Source organism: Trichechus manatus, unplaced genomic scaffold (assembly GCF_000243295.1).
Source record: "Trichechus manatus latirostris isolate Lorelei unplaced genomic scaffold, TriManLat1.0 scaffold00073, whole genome shotgun sequence".
In the NCBI taxonomy this organism is placed as follows: Eukaryota; Metazoa; Chordata; class Mammalia; order Sirenia; family Trichechidae; genus Trichechus; species Trichechus manatus.
Window position 1 is genome coordinate 4,800,645 of NW_004444009.1, and position 26,061 is coordinate 4,826,705.

Genomic DNA, 26,061 nt, shown 5'->3' on the forward strand with positions numbered 1-26,061 from the left:
TTGGCTTCTGAAATGGGTGATACTGGTCTTGGAAGCACATCTCTTGGAGGTTGCTGAACTTGCAATGAATGTGGTGTGACTGACAGAAAATTTCAGCTTGGACAGCCTACCTGATACCCACTAGCATATCTGTAGCCAAGCCTAAATTCTTACCATCTCCCTTTCTTCCTCAAGAATAAGTGGCTCCCTTGTTCTCTCCCAGAGTCTCAGAGATTTGTCATGGGATGCTGACACAACATAGTCCCCACTGGGGCTTACAGCCAAGCACCATATTTCCTGGTGGTGACCCTAGACAAAGAGAAAGCAAAAATAAAAAATCCTGACTAAGAATACTTCACAGACTATTACTTGTTTACATTAGTGGGAGATCAAACACTCACTCTTTAAGTTCTGACCAAGCAAACCAGCTAAGAGTTTACCTCCAGAGTTTGTATGTGTTCAAATTTGTCTGCATCCCACTGCTTAATCTTACGGTCTTTTCCAGCAGTGAAGAAGAGGCGAGACTTGGGTACAAACTGTAGGTACATCACACTGAAAAGTGAGAGAAGTATTCAAATGTCATCGAAGTCCAGGTTAGTAAAAAGAGTTTTACAGACACAAAAGGTTTCCAGATATAGCTTTTAAATAGCTACTTCTACAGTGTCAGACTATTTACATTGTAGAACTTTTCAATTATCATTAGAATAGTAAATAATAGACACAGATACTCAAGAAAAATGATAGTTACAGTGACACATAGGGAGATCTTTGAAAAAACATTTACCTGTCATCATGTGCAAACAGAGACTTGTGGCAGTCCCCAAAGTCCAAGCCCCAGATTTTCACATTCCTATCAGCAGAGCCGGTTGCTATTAGTGCCCCGTCCTGTAACAGACAGGAGTGAAACATTATTTAATTATCTGAACACTGTAAGTTAGATAAAGAAAAGCTAACCAGAACATTTAACCCATTTCTTCCAAAAACATTAAAATCAATGCTTAAAAAAAAAATTTCATCGTTCTACGAAGAGCATCTAATTATCTGCTTTTCCTATAGAGCTACTTAAAAAACTTGTCAAGTGAAAGCAAGAATTTTGTGGCTGAAATATTTTTGTATTGCCATAGGGCAGTGATACACCTTGATGTAGGTTATCTATCTGTTAAACAGACAGGAAAAAGAATCTCAAGTGTCTCTGTGATTTAAGGGGAGAAAACAGAGAAGAAAGGGAAAGAGGAGGAGAAAATGAGGCTGGGGAGAATCCACTAGAATGTTTATGATCTAGCCTATTATCCTACATTTCCATCATTGTTTCTCTTATCTTTCGTATTTCGATGCCTAGTTCAAATGGTTATCAACATAATGAGAAAATTGGAAATATTTTTAATTCTGCAACTTGCTGTTAAAGTGCCACTAATCACAGACAGCTAGAACATGAGTTCAGTTACTTTCACACAGAACACAAATGGTTTCTAAAATACACATTGCCACTCCTAATCACAACTAAACATCTTACAAAAGTGTGATTTTGCTAAAAAAAACAAAGTATATACAGTGCAAAATATCATAAATATCTGAATACAAAGCAAAGTTCCATCCTCCTCAACAATATTATCCTTCAGAACAGAGGCGGATGCCTTTTTGACTGTCATTCATATTTCAAGGCACTCTACCAATCACAGTATTTTCGAGAACAAACTATTGTTTGGGGAAATCACCAAAGGGAGTTAGTTATAAGAACTGAGATACTTATAAAAGTATTCTGAAAACACTAAAGTAGTATATATATTTAAGGTGTGATAATAATATTTATTATTTTATGACTAATTTTTGAGAAGTCAGATACATAACCGAATAATGAAATACTCTAAATGAAGGATATCAAGCCAAGAACTGAGACAGGGTCTGCTTTAGAAAACTCACTGTTACTGAGATACTATCTAAACTTTACTTACATAAGAGATGTCCATGCACAGAACAGGCAGTTTGTGTCCATACAGTGAGAGAAAAAACTAAACATTAAAAAAAAAATATAAACATAATTGATTAATTCATATTTGTTTGTAATATACATGCATAATTTATTACATGTGGGTCTAAAATATAAGTTTAAAACTTTAAACACTATTCTGGATTGCTTTATATGATATTTTCAAATACAAAACCACTGAAGGCAGCTTGTTAAGAGTACTTGTGTTCACTAAACAGATCCTATACGCACTTGCCAAGAATACTGCAATATAGTGGCACTAAGGATGCCCCTGGAAGCTACTGCCTCAGTCAGACTGTGGCAGAGAGATGTTCTCTGGATCTCTTAGCTGAAAAGATGCTGGGGTACTTTTTGAACAAAAATATTCCCAGGTCCAACCCAGTCCTACTCTCTGGGTCCCAGTACAGATGCTCTTGCTGTAGGCCCCAGTAATCTAGACTTCTAAAAGCAACCTAAATGACCCTGATGTGTGAAATCACAGCCAGGACAACTATCAGTCCTCTTAAAACTAGTGGCTACTACTGGACTTTCTAGCCACAAGATTCTGAATATATAAAATATGACTTGTTTTAAAGAAAATTTATGACCTATAGAATTCTTTCAAATTTTGAGCTTCCCTAGTGCATATAAACTGGTTTTATTCACGTGTAAATTTTCAGGAACATAGTACTGCTGGGTACAGTCAAGGCCCCTTCCTTATAGTCTCAACCCAAATTCCTAAGGGTCAGTCAGAAAGAAAGAAAACATTCTCAGGCATAACGACTGTACCTTCAGAGTGTCAACATAGAAAATTTTCACAGTACAGTCCAGCAAAGACACAGCCAACAGCTTTTGGTTGGGAGAGTAACTGACACACAGGACATCCTCATCTAGTTGCAAGGTCCGGGTCTGCTGCACAGAAAGTCTAGCATCATAGAAAGCACCAAGAAAAAATAAATGAGTACTCTACAAACAGATAATTCTAAAAACACTCCTGAGTTTAGTTCTGATCAAAGATTCTATAGAAGAATCCTGATCAAAAGGGGGAAAATGTAGAAAGAATTTCAAATTCTCATGAAATGCAGACTTGATGGAGCCACTGAGGCTGGATGACCCCTCAAAACTATTGCCGAGATAATCTTTAAAGTTTAAACCGAAACTATCCCCTGAAACCATCTTTAAACCAAACAATAGTTTAGCTTAATTAGTAAAGAATGTCTGCCTTGAGCATTGTGCTCTTTTAAAGAATTATCTATACGGGATCAAACTGACAACAGCAACCGAAAAGGTCAGATGAGAAGCTCAGGGAGCAGTGAGTTTATGTTAATGGTGGTGAAATACTCTTGAAAAGGATAGTGAGAATGGCTGCGCAACTTGAAGAATGTAATCAATGTAACTGAATTGTACATGTAGAAATCGTTGGTGTATGTTTTGCTGTGTATATTTTCACACATACACATCCCCCCCACCCTGAAAAAAACTTCTGAGTTCAACTTATTACAAAAGGGTCCCTATGAGATACATATGTCAAAAAGCCATTCAGTGGCTTCCCATTTTTCCTCCAAAAAATGGACAGAAATAACAAAATGTACACTTACCTCTTTTGGGTACTATTTTCATCTTTCACCAATTCAAAATCCCAGAACTTGACAGATTTATCTGCACTACCTGTCACAAAGCCACGCTGGAAATCAAATGACATTTCAGTTAAAAACTATTTTAGGTAGCACAGAAACTCTAAGAACACACAACGAAATATTCTTTAGAAAAAAAAGAAAAGATTTTAATGGCATGGGGTAAGAATTAAAATTGTGGCTTGTCCTTAACTCCTTTCATTGCTATTTGGGGCTGTTACCCCAGACCTTACATGAGAATTCCCAGCAGAGACTAATGTAGATAGATGATAACTAATGAAAAGCCCTAGTTATAGTTTGTTCCGTATCAGATTTGATAATTTAAATAAATTTGCTCAAAGTATTCACCTCAGAAAGTACAAATTTATTCCTACAATGTTGCTCCTGCTTAAAACACATTTGAAACTGTATTCAAATCACAAGAAAATTAGTCTCAATACATTGCAGTGTTAGTGGAAAGTTAATAAAAACATGGAGTTAGAAAACTGGACTTCAGATATCTATTCACTCATTTTATGGATATATAACATATGAAACAAATAGAGAAAAATTAGCTAGTTTACAAAACCACTGTGAAAACAATAAATGACATGGATGTGAAAATACTTTGGAAAAGATAGAACACTACATAAATGCAAGACATCATTACTATTTTAAATTCAGTTGTTTGGACCCCAAATGGCATTTACTACCGACTCTAAATTCCAGATGTATTTTTCCCAAAAATAGTATCTACTCTCAATGAATTCTGCCACCAATGGTACGCCACCATTGAGAATATTCAAACAAATTGGGCCATAGTCTTAAAATAAAAGAAAAACAACAACAACAAAAAACTCAAAATGTTCTGAGCAACAGCACCATCACTCTAACAGGTACATGGTTCCCCAGGGTGACTCCTTTGAAGGGGACCACACTTTTACTGATTTGTAAGGGCTGGCATATTTGCTAAAAATACCAATCTTATATTGCCATAGATGTTTAAGCTTAAGAGGAGAACAGAAAAGTCTACTCTATTCTCTGCTTTGTGTTGCCCAAGAGAATACTTCTTAAGAAGTATTACGAACCAGTGGAAAAAAATTCATAAGGGTAAGCAATTTGATGTCATGTAGTTGATGATCAAGAGCAGCTGAGCAAGAATTCATTTCATAGTGACAGCTATTTACATTCCCAGGTAAATGAGATGGTATATCTGAAGTCTAAGGATTACACAAAAAGCAGAGTTTTTTAAAAAAGAAATCCTGAGTGAAATCTTTCTTTAGCAGCAGTAGAACTTTGATGTAAGAATTGGGAAATGCAGCGAGAGTGCTGAAGTCCAGATCTTTAACATGTAGTTTGGGTACCTGATCTGGAGAGAGGGACATGGACCACAAAGCTCCATCATGTGCATCTACCGTCTCCAGCAGATTTCCAGAGGCCAAGTCATAAAGCTGCAGCTTCCCTGTCTAACAAAACACAAAATGAATACACCTCTCGTGAGCACACCTACAACCTCTTCGATTAATGCCTACACAATTTAGAAAAGATTGCATAACCAGGCAGCAAAAAATATGGCCAGTTTCTTAGGAAATGGACACCAAGTTCTGTGCTCTGTATTCCTTATGTCAATCAATGCCATTAACTCCCTTCCTGACGTGCTGCATTAACTCTGGCAGGGCCGCCACGCCGTGTAACTACATAGTGTACGTATAACCTTAGTATACTGGACTCTGGAAGGGAAACTCTGAAAGGGAAATATCATGGCCACAGGCAAATATACACAGAACAGCAAATGACAAACATGAAAACCTTTAAAGTTTAACCAATCCTTTACGTGGGCTAGCAGTCCCTGGGTGGTGTGCATAGGTAAACACTTGGCTTCTAAATGAAACGTTGGTGGTTTAAGTCCACCCAGAAGTGCCTGGGAAGAAAGGCCTGGCAATCTACTTCGGAAAAATAAGCCACTGAAAACTGTATGGAGCACAGTTCTACTCTGACACATGGGGTCACCATGATTCAGAACTGACTCCACAGCAACTGGTTTGTTTGGTTTTAAGTGGGTTATCTTCTAGTTACTGGCATAACCAGCTCTTCTCCGTTTAGTTTTGATTGCTTCCTCTATAATACATTGCCAATGACAGACAAATAGAAATCCATCTACAATGCTAGGGAGGACAATGAACTAAAAACTAAAAATCACAGTAGCTTAGAAAACCATCGTTGCACAGCTCCGGTTGAGAGCTTTGTGGATGACATGATCATGGTGTCAGCGTGTAACACACACATAGAGGCAAAGACTGATCTATGATGAGTTTCTGCACAATGCGGTGGAAACAGTGTAAACCTGAAGACGTGAATCCCAGGTCTGCCTCTTTCCAACCCTATGACCATTGGTGAATTCATTCTCCATGAACCTGTAAAATGGGGCTTCTATCACCAACCTCTCTAGCTGTTATGGGGATTAACTGAAACGTTATGTTATGTTAGGTACTGTTGAGTCGGCTCTGACTCATAGCGATCCTATGTATAATAGAACGAAACGTTCCCCAGTCTTGTGCCATCCTCACAATCACTGCTATGTTTGAGCCCGCTGTTGCAGCCACTGTGTCAATCCATCTCATTGAGGGTCTTCCTCTTTTTCACTGACCCTCTACTTTACCAAGCATGATGTCCTTCTCCAGGGACTCGTCCCTGATAACATGTCCAAAGTAAATGAGATACAGTCTCGCCATTCTCACTTCTAAGGAGCATTCTAAGATAATGTGCATTAACTGTCTAGCACAGGGAATAGGCTAGGGATTCTGTTTTAGTCGTACAGGTAGTCTTCGAAACAATTAACAAAATGCTTTCCCAACAGCAAATATTCAGTGGACATTTGTTGAAAGAATGAATGAAAAACAAGGGAAATTTTTGATTGAAAAGTTAATACTATTACCCTGACAATGACCCTAAAATCTCTCCGGCCTATTTTACACTTTTTGCTAGGTAAGACCTATTCACTGTGATTCACAGGTTTTCTAATAAAATCACCCACATATAACATTGGTTTGTGGGGATAATGATGCTGAATACTTACAAAGCACTTTTCAAAATATTCCATATATCAGTATTTCATTTTATTCTCACTACCACTGCTACTACAACTACTACTACTACCACCTCTGCTTTTGTTGTTGTCATTAACTCAATTCCAACTCATGGCAACCCCACATGTGCAAAGTAGAGTAAGTCCATAGGGTTTTCAAGGCTGTGACCTTTTGAAAGCAGATTGTCAGGCCTATCTTCTGGGGTGCCTCTGGGTAGGTTTGAACCGCCAGCCTTTCCATTAGCAGTCGAGCACTGAACTGCTTGTGCCACTCAGGGACTTTAATGTCTTCTATCAGCTCATACTTGTTGGGTATTTGCTGAGTGCCAGTCTCTTTGCTAAGTGCTTTGCATACTTCACCTTGGTGACATAGGCTATTATCATTTTATATGGGAAAACCAAGGACAACAGGGTTAGTAACTTGCCCAAAGGTCACACAGAAAGTGAGTGGTGGAGCCTGATCTACACCTAGGCCAGTCTGGTGCCAAAGCCACTATCAGAAAGCAAGCATCATCATCCCATTATATAGATGAAGAAACACACTAAGAGAAGTTAGTGACTTGCTTCAAATGATCCATTTTGTAAGGTGGAGAATCTGAATCAAATTCATGTCTTCGTGCTCTAAATTCTAAGCTGCCTATTTCCACACAGCTGTCTCTCAATCTGATTAACAGCTGGGGATAAGGACTTGGTCAGTTTGCCTTTAATCAACTATTTCTATCTGCCAAGCAAGATGCAAGGTACATATATACTTTATCATTAATCTGCCCAAAGCACATAAAAAGATATATGAAAGAATGATCATCAAAAATGTTAATGGTAGTTATCTCTTGGTCGTAACTTTAATTTCCTTCCTCTTAACTTTACATGGAGCCCTGGTGGCACAGTGGTTAAGAGTTCAGGCTGCTAACCAAAAGGTCAGTAGTTCGAATCCACCAGCTGCTCCTTGGAAACCCTATGGGGTAGTTCTACTCTGTCCTATAGGGTCGTTATGAGTTGGAATTGACTCGATGGCAACGCATTTTTTTGGGGAGGGTTTAACTTTACATATGTCTTGATATTTTTTAAAACAAAACGTTAAATATCAGGTAGAAAAGTCCCAGAAATCCAAGAACAAGTTTTAGTTTACCTTTGTTCCGATGACTACCTGTCTATCACCAGGTACAAAAAATGAGCAAAGCGCATATTCACAGGTCATTGTGCGAATACACTGCAGTGTAGACCTGTGAGAAAGAAGCATGAAGAACTCATATGCTAAGAGAACATGCTTCCCCATCTTAGAAGTGAGCATTTACATTTCAATACACACTTAGCCACACAGTGATCAACATGAGAGAAGACAAAAGTCTTGATAACCCTTGGCTCAAGGAAGGAAGAAAACATTAAACTGTACTTTGTTTTCTTTGTAGGGGGCCTCCTAATCCTAAGGAATGGGGATTATACACAGGCAGGGCAGAGAACAGCATCTGCTAGGCTCAATAGGACCCAATCTGTCATTGCCAAGAAGCAAACAAGCCCATGGGATTCCAAGTCAAATTAGCATATCCCTACAAGCAAAGTTCATTTTAAAGAACCATAAACATTCATCCATTCCAGAAATATATATTAAGTGCCCACTTCATTCAACAAACATTTACTAAATGTCCACTTCAGGCCAGGAACTCTTTCTTCTAGGTACTGGGAATATTACAGCAGACGTGCCTAACCTCAAAAAGCTTAATATTCCTTTGAAGGAGGAATGGACATGAACAATAAACAAATAAATATGTAAACATCTGGTATCTGGAATGACAGTAAGTGCTAGGAAGAAACAATGCTGGTGTAAGGAAATGGGAGTATAGCATATTGTCACTTGATAAAAGACATCAAAAGCCTGTAGATAAATGGGGGAAGATCATTCCAAACAAAAAGAATAGCGAGCACAATAGCTGTGAGGCAGGTGCATGCTTGTTGTGTTCAAGGGATAGCAAGAAGGCTGTGTGGCTCTTATAGAACAGAAGCGAAAAGTGGTAAGAGATAAAGTCTATAAAAACCATAATAAAAAGATTACACTGACTGCTGTGTTGATAAGAGACTTCAGAGGGGCAAGCAAGGAAACAGGGAGACAAATTAGGAGGCTGTTACCATATTCCAGATGAAAGATGATGGTGGTTTGAATCAGGGTGGCAGCAGTGCAGGTGGCACAATGTGGTTGGATTCTGGATACAATCTGAAGGTAGAGCTCAGAGGATGTGCTAATGGGTTGGATGTGGGATATGAGAAAGAGGAGTCAAGGATGGCTACAAGGTTTTGGCCTTAAACAACTGGAAGGAAGCAGTTATAATTTACTCAGGTGGGGGAGTGTTGGAGAAATACGGATCGCAAGTTTGGTTTGGGACATATGACAGTTTGAGATGCCTAATTAGACATCCAAATAGTATACAAAGCAGTTGAATACAAGTCCAATGTTCACAGGAGTTACTAAGGCTTGCAATATAAATTTATGCATCATCGGTATACATATCACATAAATGGAGTGTAGACGAAGAAAAGGTCCAAGAATCCACCCTGAACCATGCCAACATTTAGAGGTCAGGAAAAGAAGGCTCCAGCTAAGACTGGGAAGAAAGAGCCAGTAGCGGAAGAGGAAGTAATGAAAGTCAAATAAATAAAGTGTTTCAAAAAGGAGAAAGTTATCAATTCAAGGAGAGAATGATAAAAGCTGATAGGTCATTGGATTTAGAAGCATGAAGATCACTGTTGAAATGACAAGAGCTGTTTCCATGAAATGGTGGGGTCAAAAGCCTAGTGGGAGACAGATGAAAACAGAATGAAAAAAAGGAGTCAGCGAAAGTGAGAATGGGGAAGTAACTGGAGAAGGATGTGGGGATGATGGAGGGTTATTATTTCTCTTAAAATGAGAGATGTTATAGCAATCATGATGGTGTCATGGATTGAACTGTGCCCCCCAAAAATGTATCAACTTGGCTAGGCCATGATTCCCAGTATTGTGTAATCGTCCACCATTTTGTCATCTGATGTGATGTTCCTATGTGTTGTATATCCTAACCTCTACGATGTTAACGTGGCAGGATTAGAGGCAGTTATGTTAACGAGGCCAGGACTCAATCTACAAGATTTAGTCTTAAGTCAATCTCTTCCAAGATATAAAAAATGAGAATTAAGTAGAGAGACAGGGACCTCATATCACCAAGAAACAAGAGCCAGGAGACTAGTGCATCCTTTGGACCCAGGATCCCTGCGCTGAGAAGTTCCTCCACCAGGGAAGACTGATGACAAGGACCTTCCCCCAGAGCCGAAAGAGAGAGAAAGCCTTCCCCTGGAGTTGGTGCCCTGAATTCGGACTTCTAGCCTCCTGACTGTGAGAGAATAAATTTCTCTTTGTTAAAGCCATCCACTTGTGGTACTTCTGTTATAGCAGCACTAGATAACTAAGAGCTGGAAATGATCCAACAGAAAGGGAGGAGAAAGCAGCTCATGTATAAAGTTGTGATTAGCCTAGGGTAAGATCATTGACCTGGTAACAGGAGAAAAGGCATATCACGTGGGTATAGATGTGATTGTTGTTGTTGTTGGGTGCCATTGAGTCGATTCCGACTCATAGCAACCTGATGTGATGGGAGTGTACAATTTTCTCTTCTAAATGTTTCTATTTTTTTCAGTGAATTAGGAAGCAAGGTCATCTTCTTAAAGGTGCTGGAAGTGTCTGAGATTTGAGGAGAGAGGAGAAGATGTAAACCAGTCATTTTGGAAAGTAAAAGAGTGACTGAGAAATACAGCAAAATTTCTGGAGAGCACTAACAGCCTATCTGAATTTAAAAAGCAGGCGGTACAGTTCTGTGTTTTTTTCTAGCTAAGTACAGCTACAACTTCCAGACATGGAATAAGCTGGCATTTTCTTCATGAAATTTTAAAAAGGCAACTTTTCTTACCCTAAAGCTCCACAAGCATATGGCCAAAATGCACTGAAGATACATTCTGAGGGAATTATATTTGGGGCCTTAGAAAGCTAAAAACTAACCATCAAATTCAAAGGGAAGAAAATACTATTGGATGAAACTACAGGAAACATCATTTCACAAACCTGTTCCATATCTTAATGGAATCAGCTGCTGCTGACAGGACAGCAATATTGTCGGAGCTGAATGACAAGGTCCGCACATCACTGCGATGACCCCCAATGGTGATTCTGCTTGTCCTGACAGCCTGGGGTGTAGATGCAGATAGATTCAGTGAATATAATTCCACCAGATTGTTTTGCAGCAGGAAGACAGCCTTTAAGTCTCCTTGAGGTGAATGAATCAAGTCAAAGGATCTGCATAGGAAAATATGCACATCAAATGTTCTAGCCACCATCTTGGCTGACAAGGTTAATTTCTAGGGAAAGACTGCTTTGCAATGTCCTCCATCTACATGAAGTCTGAGCAAGTATAAGGAATTTTACAAATGAAGGAGTGATCTGACTATTGTACTGTAGTCATATATAGGCTTTTAAGTCAAAGAAATGTGGGCTGAGGTCCTGGTTCTGACATATATCTGTTCTTATCTATGTATTTCTTGTAAGTGACCTTAAATTCTTTTTGAACTTGAACATACACGTTGGCAACAGGAAAAAAACAGTAAATGAATAACCAAAAGGGAATTACAATAAATATGAGGATGATGAGTAACTGGGCCTACAGTGAGGGCAGCAGGTACAAGAGTGTGACACAGGTGTCCCAGATCACTGTCTCCAAATATAAAATTGATACAGGCAGCTACAAGTATCCTGAAAAAGCCAATAAAACTTTGTAGTTTACTATCTCTATAATGACTTCAGACACTGTTTTTTATTTGTACTCACTTGATTTTGGCAGAAGTTTTGATGTTAGTCACCCGTTGGATTTCATCTTGCAGACCTGTTTCAACATTGATTTCAAGGTCTTTCTCCTCCCCTTTGCAAGAATTTAATCTAGAGGGGGGAAAATAGAGAGTGTCATGATTATCACTTTTCTAGAAGCAGTTATATTACTTGAGTTCAAGTTTTAGCTCTGAGACTAACAAGCTGTGTGATCCTAGGAAAGTAACTTAAGCACAAAGGATTACCAAAGAGAATTAACGCTGTGTCTGTAGAAACACCATGTAAACTACAGTGACATACAAAGCATTTTTGCATTTAATGAGTACTCTCAATAAACAGATCCTGAATTCAAAAACCATAAAATTTCCTGCAACAAGTCTTTGTAATTCCAATTACTTCATTAAACTGTTTCTGGTAAACTTCTCTAACTTCCAGACTTTTTAGAAAATTCAGTGAGCTGCATATAAAAATCCAACCATGTCACCAGATTATGAAATAAATCAGAGTAGGTCTCAAAAGATTTGCCAAGTCAGGTGATTTTTTTATTTCTTTGAAACTTGATAAATTTCAACAATTGAGAAATGGATTTCTATGGGAACAATGACTTATTTGAAGTTTATACTGTCCCGAACTTCAGTTTCATGTGTCCAACCAGTCTTTTTTCTCACAGTCCAAAAGGTTAGTGTTTTGCAACCCAGCTTAACTTCCTTCCTTCTAGGCAGCTACCACTGAAAACTACCACAGTCTGAGAGTTTTTTTTTTTTTTTTAAATCTATAGTTTTGCTAGCTCCATGTGGCTCTGACATTATGACTCAAAAATATGTTAGTTGTGAAAATGTAGTAAAGGGCAGAAATTCAAAATTTGCATCACCAGTGCATCACAAATCCTTCTGACTTTGAACGGTAACTGGTAATACAGTAAGTATTTCCTTAAAAAAGCCAGTTTTCCTACCAGTAAAATGTGACCCACCCACGATACTTCATTATTAAAAAAACGCACTTTGCTTTCTTTCTAGCTTTCTTCATCTTCTTATCCACTTTCTTCTGAATTTCTTCCTTGGAAAGAATACAAAATACTTCTAGCGCAGAATCAGTTCCCTAGAAAGGCAAAAGGCTGATGTGAATCCATGATAGGCAATTTTATTTTAGCTTATTCTCTGTAAGAACTAAACAAAAATGTTTTTTTTTTTCCCCTTACTAGCTGTATTACCTTGGACAACAATCTGAGTTTGTTTTCTCATCTGTAAAGTGAGGACTGCCACAGCCTACTACAGTGTTGCTCTGAACACTACATAGGAAGTTAAATGTTTTTAAATTGTTTAGAAAAGCAAGCATTCAATAAATGGTCACTAATAATGAGAACAATAATAATTATTATTATTACTGTTGTTGTTACGACAACAGAAGGTTGGGATTACAGGTCCACATAGCACCATGTAATGAATTAACAGGACAAAGAAAAAAATCATTGCTTCACTGCATATGAAAGCAAAATGAGTATCTGAAAGAACAGCCTAGTTCTTGCTATTTTCTAGTAAGCCTGCTTACTCACATGGCAGGCGAGAATTCTGCCTGTCTTGTCAACAGCAAGGTTCACAACTCTGTCCCTTCCTCCCCGCATTATGGAACCAGCTTTTCTGCACGAAACGATGCGCTACAGAAGAACCCAGAGAGGAGGAAGGTTAAATGTAAGTTCTACTGAACTCCTGAAAAGACATGCTGCCAAGAAATGGAAGTTACAAAGATAAACTATTCTCTAAAATGACACCAAGAAATTTAAGTTTAAAAATCTGCAACCTCCCTTTTCTTAGAATTCAATTCTATTGAAGATGAGAAATAAAAATGATTTACATCCTCAGGAGCTTCGTCCAGCTCGAGGGTACCATCCTTTGCCTCATGTGTGTCCTGCAGTCCCAGGGAAAGCCCTTTGATTTTCTTGGGCTCTGGTTCTTCCAAATCTTCAATCTGTTTGATAAAAATGGGGAAATAAAAAGCTGAAATAATGTGTTCTAGGAAGTGACTCTTAACCCTGATGACTTAGAAACCTTTCCTTAGAGAAACGAACAGTTTCCAATCAGTGGTCTCTCTAACCAAACCTATGGCAGGGCACATATAAGAATATACTAAAAACTGGCTACATATCGATCCAAACAGAACATTATTCATTATACTATCTCCAATGACTTTCCAGAAAATAAAAACTATTGTTTAGTAACAAAGTAAAAAAATGGCCCAATCTTCATTAACTTCAAAATCTTCTCTGCTCCTAAGTTAAAGGTCCACCATATTCCAGAGGAAAAGTTCAAACTGGCATTAAGAATTGCAAGAGAGGTAACACTTAGTCCTCAAAGAAAAGATAAACCTTAGTCTAGTAACATACAGCCCATCAAAATGGCTACTGGACACAACACTACACACCTAACTCCAACTAAATAGGAGGTAGGTCCTTAACCTTTTTTCCATACAAATTTCTTTAAGGATCTGAGAAAGCTATAGATCTTCTTTTCAGAATATATATATTTATAAACACACAAAATTCAACACAGATTTTTGAGGGGAAAGGTTAACAGATACTCTAAATCCATCCACGGACACCCAAAGGTCCAGGAATATCAGGCAAACATCCCCACAAACTGAAATATTAGGATGACTGGAAGCTAGAAGCCTAAAGCTACTCTTCTGAACTCAAAACAGTACAATGGAGTATATAAGGAAGAAAAAGTTTGTTTAGGATTTTCTGGTTATCAGTGTGACAGAATTCATTCTAGTGCTGTATGAAGTACTTGATGATTACATCTGATTCTAAATTCAATGAGCCTTTGAAACTGCTAATAACAGGACACTGCCTATGATCAGAAAGAAGGAATACCTCTTGCAGATAGGTGATGTCCCAAGCCCTCAGTTCACTGTCTGAGGCCCCTGTGATGAGTCTCTTTTCTTCTGACACCAGAACCAAACCCCACACCTAGAGCACAAAAGATAGATACCATCAGAAGAGATTCCAGGCTGTATGATGTGACATTCCAAAAGCCTGAGTTAAACTGTAGTAATATCCCCAAGGCATTTTCAAAGTCTTAAGAGAAGGCGTATGAAGACAATCCTTTAAAAATACACTAAGAGAAATCTCACTTTTAGAGAGAAAAATGGTAAAATTGTTTATGAGATACTAACGGTCTCTAATTTCTCATTTTTAAATTCAGATAATGGCTACTCAGCATAAATCCTAACTCCAGGATTCACTCAAATGAAGATCTTAAGAAGTATACACTTCTTTGCTTTCAGCAGTGCCTAGCAAATAAAAAGTGCCCAATAAATGTCTATTGCATAATTTTCAGCCTCAAATTTCTAAGAATTAAACAATGAAAATGAAAATACTGTTGCAAATCAACAAAGAATCTACTCTGCTTTTCCTCCTCATTAATTCCAGGTATGTTTTGAAAGCCTGATAGGAACTTAGGATGCCAAGATGTGTAAAATATTCCCTGAAATCCACTCAATAGGCCTATGTTCAGGTAACCATTAGTATCAACAGCTACAATTTGTTTATGTGTCACCAGGCCAAGCACTGTACACACAGTATCACTAAACTTCTTTACAATCACAAAGGTGGACATTTATCATTTAAACATGATGGAACTCAGACAGTAAAAGCTTATCCAAGGCCAATTTTTACTAAACGCTAGAGCAGTTTTGTCTGTTCCAATGGTTGGCACTTCTTCAACCATACACCAAACTCATTGTCTCTCAAGACAACATATGATTACTGTAAGCAGTTAAAACAAAGAACATACAGAAGGAAAGCATCTTCTCCCTTTGTGCTCATCCTTTCCCTGTACTCATGACCCTACATTTACCTCAGTTCGGTGGCCAACCATTGTTTTGAAGCAGTGCTGGGTATCAAGGTCCCACCATTTCACCAAGGTATCTTTCCCGCTAAGAAAAGAAATAAGGGACAAAATGTGACATTTAGAAAGAATCATTAAACTACCAGGAAGATCAAGGACTCATTTGTTGCTTTAAAAAGATAATATACAGCAGTAACGTCTAAACTTACTATTCTACCAGACTTTTCTGAAATGTAAAACTCTTAACTCTCTGTGTGGTGCATTTTTATTTAGAAAATAAAATATTTCACCTATAATCACAAAAATGACTTAGCATTCAGAGTACCAAAAAACAGAGAACTTGATTCACCACCCCTTCTTCCTACCATTTCCAGCCTCACAATTCCCTCAGGCTGCCTAATGTGGAAATATCTAAGACTTCTCCCGCTCCTTATCTCCATGTCCAGACAGATAGCCTCTATGTCCTGAAAATGATTCCTCTGCGAAGTTTTAAGCCTCGAATCCTTCCAACCCATTTTTGTACACAAACCTGAGTTTAAGGCCCCCTGTCCGAATTATTTAAAGAGTTTCTTACTTGGTCTCCTCGTCTATTCCTGTTCTTTTTTTTTTTTTTTTTAAATTTACACTGGCTCAAAGTTCTCCGTAAAGTCAAAACCTGGCTCGTCAGCACTACTTTCAAAACCTCCCATTAACTGGCCCTTCGTCTCCGAATACAATGGGCTCTTCTCCTCCTAGCTCAAATGCCTCTTTCCCACCTCTTCACTAACATAAATTTAATATAATCCTCCTTCATGACCAAAATGAGAGGAAAAAAAAAACCTGATTTACAGTCTTTCCCATAAATCCCACCTCACGATGCTGTTTCCTTTCCTTTAGGTTCCCTAAGCTGTAATGTGTAATCTTCTATTAGAATTGTAGAATCATTCTCTTTCAGAATCCATGTATTTGAATAAGACACACAAATGTACCTGCATCCTAGCCCACAGAAACAAATCCACCACTGGTACCAGCATTTAATGCTCCTTCACAACTTCTTTTAAGTCATTACTATCGTTCCTTCAATTAATGCCTGGCAAAGCTTATGATCCTAGCCTTTCCTGGGTAGCCAATTAATTGTCGTTGCTAATTGCCATTGATTTCGATTCATGGCAACCCCATATGTGCCGAGTGGAACTGCTCCATACAGGTTTCAAGGCTGTGACCTTTCGGAAGCAGATCGCCAGGCTATCTTCTGAGGCACCTCTGTGTGGGTTCAAACCACCAAGCTCTCAGCTATTAGTCAAGGGCTTATATTAGGTTTAGCCATATTAAACTGCTGGCATTTAACCACTTCTGACATACACAAATGGAAATTTCAAATGGTTCAACCTAATGGATGTTCAGAGAGCCCAAATATGGAGTACATCTCTTCTCAGAAAGTAGGCTAAATCAAATAAACGCTTGATATTCACATCTGCCCATACTCCACATTCTGTTCTCCTGACTCTGGGAATCTACAAGGTAGACACAAATCACTCTATAAAAGGTGTATCAAAAGGTTAAGGAGCGTAGGAAAGCTGGTACCAGGGAAAAGGAATGACAGAGCAGAAAAGAGAACAAAAATGCTACAAATAACCCTGGACAGCTCCTATGATACTGTATGGGGGGATAAGAAAAGAGAGAAAACTAGCACAGAAGTATAGTGTGGAGAAACGAGTAAGGAATGATGTAAATTCCCTCTACTAAAACATCTCCAATGAATTATCCTAGAAAAGAACTGGAAATGGAACCATTATTTCTTTACCTAGTAACTAGCAGATTCTTTTCTCGTAGAAACAATGCTTGTGTGATGGCATCCTTGTGCCCCTTCAGACGGTAGAGGCCACTCTCATTGATCACATCCCACACAATAATATCTGTGTCCTACAGGGATCAAATAATACAGAATAAAAATAATTTTTCTATCATATAAAGCCCATTCTGATTAATAATGGGATATAATATTTTTATTATAAGGCAAAACATAGTCCTTGTGGTAAATTTGGAAAGCCTATAGAAAAGCACAGAAAAAAATAAAAAGGATCCTTAATCTCACCATACAAGAATAATCATCACAGATATTGTTTTTTATTATTCCAATCTTCTTTATATACATTATCCATGTTGTTGTTTTCCTATTAGAAAACTATGATCATGTCATCCCCACTATTTTATAATCCTTTTTCCCATTTAATGCATTTCCATTCTCCATGTCACTCCAGTGCTCAATTTTAATGATCACAGTCAATCCTAAATATACACCATGTATGTATGTATGTAAATAATTTTCTATTTTAGACATTTAGATAGATTCCAATCTTCTATTATAAAATTGCTGTCAAGACAATGCCAACCCGTAGTGACCCCATATGTGTCAGAGTCGAACTGTGCCCCACAGTTTTCAGTGGCTGACTTTTTGGAAGTAGATCACCAGCCATTTCTTCTGGGTGGGCTTGAACTTCCAACCTTTTGGTTAGCAGCCAAGAGTGATAACCGTTTGTATCGCCCAGGGACTCCTGCTATTATAAATATGCTGAAATGAACATTCTTGTACGTAAATCTTTGTATGCACCTCTGATAAGAATATTAAAAAGAGAAAATTCTTGGATTAAAAGATTATGTCTAATGTTAATAAAGTTTCTGATTTATATCATCAAAATAATTTCCAAAAACAATGCACCGATCTACAGGTTCACCAGAGATATGTATGACAATGCCAGATTCCCCATCCCCTCAACACTGGGTATTATCAGTTTTATCAATAACTATTGCTACTTTCATGAGTAAAAAAATGAAGTTCCAATATTTATTTGAATTTGCACTTTTGATTCCAATGAGAAATTTTTTACGTTTATGTCTTGAGCTGCCAGTTCATGTCTTTTGTCTATCCTTCTCTAGGTGTCATCTTTTACTTCACTGTTTAAGTTATTAATAGATGAATGTTAGTCCTTCATATTTTGAAAACATTAAATACTATCCCTTTTCCATTATCCTTCAGCTTGTTTTTTTCAATGTACATGTTTTAAATTTTAAGTATTAAAAGCTACCAATCTTTTTCTTTATAATTTCTCTTTGCTAATACATTTGAAGTCCTTTTCCATGATATCAAATAATTATCTTCTACTATATTTAAAATGTCACTTTTTAATATTTAAGTTTTTATAACTCATTTTTGTATATGGTATAAGGTAAAGTTCTAACTTAAAATGTTCCCCCACATAGTTAGCCGAGTGTCTAACTGCCATTTTATTTTGTTTTTGGTGAAAGTTAAACAGGAAATTAGGTCCTCATTTAACAATTTCCATACATACTGTTTAGGAGCCCTGGTGGTGCAGTGGTTAAGAACTCAGCTGCTAACAAAAAGTCAGCAGTTTGAATCCAACAACCGCTCCTTGGAATCCCTATAGGGCAGTTCTACTCAGTCCTATAGAGTTGCTGTATGAGTTGGAATCAACTCAACAGCAACGGGTTTGGTTTGGTTTTTATACTCATTGTTCAGTGACACTGGTTACATTCTTCACAATTTATCAGCATTCTCGTAAATTTCATTTGTTGTTCTATTTCCATTAATCTAGCCTCCTTGTCCCCTCTAGCCTTCTCGTTTTTGGTCTAGGGTAAATGTTAGCCATTTGGTTTCATCTAGATGATTATTTTGGGGAGCACAGTACTCATGGATATTATTCATTTTATAGGCCAATCTGTCATTTGGCTGAAAGGTGATCTCTGGGGGTGGTTTGAGTTGCAAGTTTAAAGAGTATATTAGCGCGATAGTCTTGGGTTCATTTAGACTCTACCGGTCCAGTAAGTCTGGCCTTTTTTTGAGGAATTTTTGAGTTTTGTTCTATACTTCTCTCCCATTCTATTTGGGACCATCTACTGGGTCCCTAGTCAGAACAGTCAGTAGTGGTAGCTGGGCACCATTTAGTTTTTCTGGTCTCCAGGTAGGTGATGTCATTGCTCATGTAGACTATTGGCTCTGTAGACTATTCTTTGAGTCACTGGTTTCCTTCTCTTCAGCTCCAGATGAGTAGAGACCAATAGTTGTATCTTAGATGGCCTCCTGCAAGCTTTTAAGACCCCAGAGACTACTCACCAAGCTAGGATGTAAAACATTGTCTAAGTGCCATTTTATAAATACTGCATCATTCTTCTATTCATCAAAAATATCTTTCTAAAACATGCTAATTAGGAATATTAAAGTAGATTCGTTTCTGGGATTCTACTTGTTTGCGATAATCTATTTTGAATTGGTACCACATCAATACAACACTTTTTAAATTACAACTTCATAATGCACTCTAATCTCTGAAATCCTCTTTTATTATTATTCTTTTCCAAAATTTTGGTTTTCGTGATACATTTCTTTTTCCATGTTTCTAATCACTTGGTCAAGTTCTAAAAAATAAAAAAATCACTGGAATGTTCATTTAAATTGTTCCAACTATGTAAATTAATTAGAAAATACTAGCATCTTTTTAATACTTTGTCTTTCCATTCAAGAATATAGTTTGTGTCTCTGTTCAAGTTTTCTATTACATTCTTCAGGAAATATTCATGGTATTTTCATGTCTGTTACTTAAGATTCTATCATGAATGGAATCTTTTAAACTGAAAACTTTTCAGATATAGGAAAGCTATTGATTTTACCAAAATCAGTGGAAAATATCATTTTATCTCTTCTAGTCTTTTTCTTTTCCTTTGTCTGAGTAGCACTTCCAACATGTTACATAATAATTCTCAAGGGTGTCCTCCTGTTCCTATATTTTAATAACCTTTTCAGAGACTGACAGGAAACAAAATGTACTTCCCAATTCATACCCATCCTCTTCATTCTGTTCCAGCATCTATACTAGTTTGGCCATTGAGAGCCCACTGTTTCACCCAACAATTTTTTGTGAACAACCAGCATCAGCATAAGCCTTATGCTGTTTTAATATATCAAAGTTTGGTCACCTGATTCCAGGTCTCACCTTGGACCCAGATGCCAGCCTGCCTCCTAGCTGATCATACTTTAAGGTAGTGATAGCTGCTTTGTGTCCATTGAAGGTCACGTTTCCTTCCCCACTCAGGAGACTGAAGATTCGGATAGACCCATCCTCATAACCAACTGCTAAGTGCAGCCCATCTGGGGAGGGGCATAAGCAAGTGACTTCTTGTTTAATCCCCTGAAGGATGAGGATCTGAAATGGTAAGAAGCAAAGGAGAAGTTAAACATGTCATCAAAGGAAAAGTGTGAGCACAGTAAAATGAGAGCATTAATAATTCCAGATGACTCTGAGAAATAATAATGAAATTCCACAATCCATCTAAAGTTCTTTAATATAAGAAATATTTGTACTGGCCACTGAAACACTCAACACAAGGTCTACAATGGCCTAATCCTCATAAAAATTTCCCAGGCATATGGTAACACCAAATAATTTTCAATAAAGTGTTATAAAACCATCCTTGCTTTAACTGAGTCCTATTTTATGAGAAACCAACTTGTTTGGCATCAGAGTGCTATAGTGGTTTTATCACCAAAGGACTTTGGGAGGCAGCAAGTATCCAAGTATTAATCTCTTGGAAATCACGAGGAGTGGACAAGATCAAAATGCCTTACTTGGTTTGGCGGAAGTGGTGGGTTTAGGGAATTCAGAGTCATACAAAGCATCAAAGCTTAGTAGATTTAGATTTGTTTGCCTCATCTGTATAAGCCAAAAAGATTTACTTAACAAAGCAGAGTAATATTCTTTTTAAATGACTGTAAGATATCATCAAGTCAACTCTGACTCACAGCAACCTTACAGGACAGGGTAGAACTGCCCCATAGGGTTTCTTAGGCTGTAATCTTTATGGGAGCAGATTGTCAGGTCTTTTCTCCCAAGGAGCCGCTGGTGCATTCAAACTGTCAACCTTTCACTCAGCAGGTGGGCACTTAACCATTGTGCCACCAGGGCTCCTATTATAACTAGCCATCAGGCATGTAGAACTTGAAAAATAGGGAGAACCGATAAAGAAGAGGGGGGAAAAAGTGTCAGGAATAAAATAATGATTTTTAATCATTAATAAAATAAATGATTACCTTCTTGATATCTAAGAGGTAACCTCCTATTTGGTTGTGGTTTTCAGAATTTAGTATAGAAAAACACAACAGAACCTGATGATTGAATATTTAGACCCAAAGGAAAAAGATTTCTCTTCCAGCGGCATACAAAAAAACATGTGCATGAGAAATCACAGCTCTCCCACTTCTGCCCTTCCATGCTCAAATACCCATAAATCAATAACAACCTAGTAGATTTCTGGCTCACCTTTTCTCCTTTCCTTAAGTCCCAGATGAAAACATGTTCACAAGCTGGTACAGCCACATAGCGTCCTTTCTCACCACGAAGCGTCACAAAAACAACATTACCTTTTTGGCTACCAATCAGGCCAAAGACTGCACTGGCAACATAGCGTAGGTATTGCTTGGTAAGCCCCATGTTATGATGTCTGATACCACAGGTGAGGCAATCTGTGCATGCAAACAAAGAAAACTCAATTCTTTGGGTACCTTAGTTCTATTAGGCCAGAGAACACCAACTGTTTATCATGTGGTTAAAATTGTATTAACTCATCGCTTCTCAACCTTCACTCACTGTGAATAAATCACTGGCAGAAAACACATAGGCATCTTCATTTTTCCACGCATTACTGACTCAACATGTAATCTCTCATTCGCCAAGCTTCAAATTGGTTACACCGTCATGCCTACCTCACCAATATCTGATATTACTGCCTCAATGCAACTGAACAACTCACTCCTGCCTACTCAATCATCATCATAGTTTTTACACTGAGATTGGCAGCCCGTGACTGAAAATATTTACCAGTTAGTATTTATTATAAACCTACCAATATCACAAGCACTAAAAATATGGTATTTAGACAAAACCCCAAATCTCATGGAGCTTACTAGTATAGTGATTCTCAACCCCTAATGTGTGTCCAAATCACTTGGAGGGCTTATGAAAACACAGACTGCTGCCTCTCCCTACCGCATTTCTGACCTGGTAAGTCTGGGGTAGGGCTCAAGATTTTCCATTCTAACAAGTTCCCAAGTGTGGTGTCCAGACTACACTTTAAGAACCACTGTTCTAATACACGCAGGTCTGTCCCTGATTTCAAAATCAGAGCAGTCACCTCTCCTTGGCACAGAAAAATGGTAGGGCAATTCAGCACACTATTTTTGAAAGATGTCATAGTTCCCGCACTACTTCAAAGTGACTGAAAACACTGGCTATGGATAAAAGGGACAACAAGGTCGAGATCAGTCAAGCCTGTCTGCTCTTGACATGGAAGAATGAAAAGTATCCCCTCAAAACCCACGCAAGTTAAAAAAAGCACTATAGTATATTAAACTGAAGTTAATGGTTGTTTCTTGCTATCTTTGTTTGGTTGATATAACTCTACAGGGTCTCTTTCTACATAACCTTAAGTTTTAATCTAACAGAAAAAAAAATTCTCTCTGCTAATATTTTAACAATTACTTACTGACCTTATTTTTCTTTTCACAGAAACAAACGTAAAGCCAGTTAAAAATCAAGAAAAGAAAACATTAACATGGTGATAATCTTCCTAGGCTAAGCTGGTCAATTCTGCCCCAATTCCTCTTACTCTTCTAGTTCCTTAACGCAGTTGTTCTTCACATTAGCCTTTCGCCATTCACCGTCTCTTTTGCAGTATTTTACAAGGCACTGTCATTTTTGCTTCACGTGTGCTGATCTTGACGCCTTTTAGAGAGCCCACGCCATCCGGGCTTCCTAACCCCCGCCCCTCCCCCCCAAAAAAAATCCCAATCTGTTGCCGCGGATTTCGACTGAAAGCGACCCTATAGGAGTAGAGCAGAACTGCCCCATGGGGTCTCCAAGGCTGTAAACTTTACGAAAACAGACTACCACATCTTTCTCCCGTAGAGCGGTTGGTGGGTCAGCAGCCGAGCGCTTAAACACTGCGCCACCAAGGCTTCCGCTCCTAACCCACAATCCCCCAAAACACATTGCTTCCGTGCGCTGAAGGGCTGGGCCGTTTTAACAGACCTGTCAGACCTTCCCTAAACCGAGTCTTCAGTTAGGAAAGAATGAGAGAAGTTCCGCACACCAAGCACACCTCTGGAGCATCCTCAAGAAAGGCCGTGTACAGACAAGAAGCCGCAGCGCAAGCTCGGGCAGCTCTATCTGGCACGCGCCAGTCCCAGGATAGTCCACCGAGTGGCCTCTGGGTACTACGATGGGGACGTCCACAGTAGCCTGGGATTTCTCCTTCTAGCGACCAGCCCTAAATATCCCAGCCTTAACTGTTGCTCTCACCACGAAGACCTCAACAAGGACCAGCCAAACCCGATCGGCGTAACAATTACGCTCAGGCGCAGCAAAACCCCCGTACTCACCTAGGCCTCCACGAGGCTCCCAAATGGCCCTGCCCACGGGACCCGCCCCTTCCGGGTCCGTTTTCAAGACCCGCTTCCGCCCGGCGTTGCCTTTTCTTTCTAGAAGGAAATGACGGAAAAAGCCGGGTTCTGACTAGTTAGCGCTGGTGGAGAGCGGAAGCCGGTTTTTCGCAGGCCAGAGCTTTTGCTGCTGGTTATTCCATCTTCCCTCTACTTTCTTGTCCGGGGATGCCGCTCGGTCGCCTTCTACAGGGAGCTTAACCTGCTCCGCCTGCCGCCCGAATGGGAACGCAAGAGTGCTGTGAGAGATGGGACCGTGGCTAAGAGGGAAGGGGCCGAGCGGGCCGGGGGTGCGGCGGGAGGCGTACGGGACACGGCCCGGACACAGGTGGGGGGCAAACAGGCTTAGTTCTGGCTATTCTCTGGGAGAATGAGCCTAGCACTTCTCCTCTGGCTGTTGTCTGGTTCCCTCTCTCCCGAAGTGCTGTGGGGAACGACGTGTCGACGAGAAGAGGGTGTGCAGACCTGGGCACAAGGGGCAATGGTGCGGTAGCCGAGGAGGCGCGCGCCCTCGGGTGCAGGTGCAATACGACGGCCTGGGGCCCTGCCAGTTGTAGCGAGCAAGTTTATCAAGGTAGAGTCCATGCTGCACCCCCCCCCCCCGTGGACTGGGCGCCCCACGAACCGAGAGCAGCTCGGATCAGGGCTGGGTAGGCGCTGAGCCCGGGCTGCTGAGTTGTCTGTGTCGCCGCAGTCCCTGGAGTGACATTGGCCTGGCTTTGTGTTTCCACTCCCTGGCCACTTGAGGGGGATGTGACCAAGGCTGCTTTCTCCTTGGCTGGTGACTAAGGCTCAGGTGCTCTACCACCAGGAGGGAATTAGTTTTTTTCCCTTGCAGTTCTGCCCGCTTTTATTCTTGGACTGCATAAAAGTGTTTAGAAATGAGTTCTGTTGTCTATGGTTGTGGGAAGTTACAACTATACGAAAGAAATAAGTCCCTGCCTTCGCTTATGGAACAAGACTATCAGCCAGCCTAGAAATTAGCCTTAAAGAACATGTCTTTACATTTGTTGATTTTCTTCCGATGTTTTTTGAGTTGACATGTTCAGCTAGTATTCCAAATTCAAGAGAATTGTAATAGAGAATGGATATGATGAGACCGTGGATAGCTGTAGTGGTATAGGTGTTTTGAAACAAGATCACGGTGAGTTGGATGAATGAAAGAGGAGGAAATTGTGAGGTAGCAGACTATTCTTTCAAGGTGTTTTGCGGGGAAGGGAGCATTTGGACGTGTATGGTTAATATCTCTTCTTGGTGATGTGGATTGTATTATTGTAGGGAAAAAAAATGTGTGCTTTACTGGAAAACTTAGTAGTCTAGATTCTATCTAGATGACACCTCTCATTCTATGAAAGCAACTTTACAACTGTGGATAACTGATAGATTGCTAAATCATTCTTGTCTATAGACATGCAAATTCCATCCTGTCACACAGAAGTTCAATCACAGATTCAATTGACTTTTCTTTACACCTGTAGAAACCCAGTTTTGTCTCCTTTTGCACATTTGATCTCAATATTCCTCATCTGTTAGTGTGTCTGTTTCTGAGGTTCTCTTTATCGTGTCAGAGCATAATCCCTTTCTGAGTTAAATTAAATTTTTAATGTGCTTATTTTTATATTTGTACGAAACATGATTTTACCTTCTTAAAAAAAATTTTCTTTTAATGTTATTAAACATGAGAAGTGACAAACTGCAGATGGAAGAAAGAATTTTGAGAATTGGAATCAGAGCAACAATGATTGAGTGTTAAGGCTCTGCACTTTGTAACAGTCCACATGCAGTATTTCAAGGTATAACCCTAGTTTCTTAGTTAAGTTTTAAATTGCTCCACATATTAATACTTATAATTGAAGCATAGTACAGTTCTCTTGGAGTCTTTGGATGGTACAAATGGGGAAAGGTAGGAGATTCAACTCTACCCAGAGGTGAAGAAAGGCCTGACAGTCTACTTCTGAAACAAATTAGCCATTGAAAACCTTATGGAACGCAGTTCTACTCTCACACACATGAGTTTGCCATGAGCTGTAATTGGCTCAATGGCAACTAGTCTTTTTAGTTTTTTTTTTTTTAATGTGAAAGTGGCACTATAAACCCACCATTAGAGCATATGCGTTGTATGTTTTTTTTTTTGTTTTTTTTTTGTTTTTTAATATTTTATTGTACTTCAGGTGAAGGCTTACAGAACAGATAGTTTCTCATGTAACAGTAACACACATGCTGTTTTATGACATTGGTTAACAAC

At 39.0% G+C, this 26,061-nt stretch overlaps 2 protein-coding genes across 6 annotated transcripts in view; one reads left to right on the forward strand and one right to left on the reverse strand.

Annotated features, from left to right (window-relative positions):
* The window catches only part of WDR3 (WD repeat domain 3), a 33,093-nt gene extending 9,311 nt beyond the window's left edge, over positions 1-23,782 (reverse strand). Inside the window, exons 1-19 of one of the 2 annotated variants that reach the window (XM_004380344.2) lie at positions 23,757-23,782; positions 21,640-21,842; positions 20,317-20,526; positions 17,112-17,230; positions 15,338-15,416; positions 14,353-14,448; positions 13,335-13,448; positions 13,036-13,137; positions 12,484-12,581; positions 11,487-11,594; positions 10,728-10,958; positions 7,773-7,866; positions 4,923-5,024; positions 3,544-3,629; positions 2,735-2,870; positions 1,932-1,988; positions 764-864; positions 420-531; positions 154-288 (exon numbers count right to left, since the gene is read on the reverse strand). In XM_004380344.2, coding sequence (XP_004380401.1) covers positions 154-288; positions 420-531; positions 764-864; positions 1,932-1,988; positions 2,735-2,870; positions 3,544-3,629; positions 4,923-5,024; positions 7,773-7,866; positions 10,728-10,958; positions 11,487-11,594; positions 12,484-12,581; positions 13,036-13,137; positions 13,335-13,448; positions 14,353-14,448; positions 15,338-15,416; positions 17,112-17,230; positions 20,317-20,526; positions 21,640-21,810 — 2,151 coding nt within the window. In that variant the 5' untranslated portion in view covers positions 21,811-21,842; positions 23,757-23,782. Of the gene's footprint in view, positions 1-153; positions 289-419; positions 532-763; positions 865-1,931; positions 1,989-2,734; positions 2,871-3,543; positions 3,630-4,922; positions 5,025-7,772; positions 7,867-10,727; positions 10,959-11,486; positions 11,595-12,483; positions 12,582-13,035; positions 13,138-13,334; positions 13,449-14,352; positions 14,449-15,337; positions 15,417-17,111; positions 17,231-20,316; positions 20,527-21,639; positions 21,843-23,676; positions 23,708-23,756 lie in introns of those variants that run through there. The other variant, XM_023734861.1, reaches the window with a different exon arrangement.
* A 98-nt stretch (positions 23,783-23,880) lies between these two features.
* GDAP2 (ganglioside induced differentiation associated protein 2) overlaps positions 23,881-26,061 on the forward strand; it is a 115,370-nt gene continuing 113,189 nt past the window's right edge. For 2 of the 4 annotated variants that reach the window (XM_023734863.1, XM_023734864.1), the window contains exon 1: positions 23,881-24,057. The gene's annotated coding sequence lies outside the window, so the exon portion shown is untranslated. The other 2 variants (XM_023734865.1, XM_023734866.1) reach the window with 2 other exon arrangements.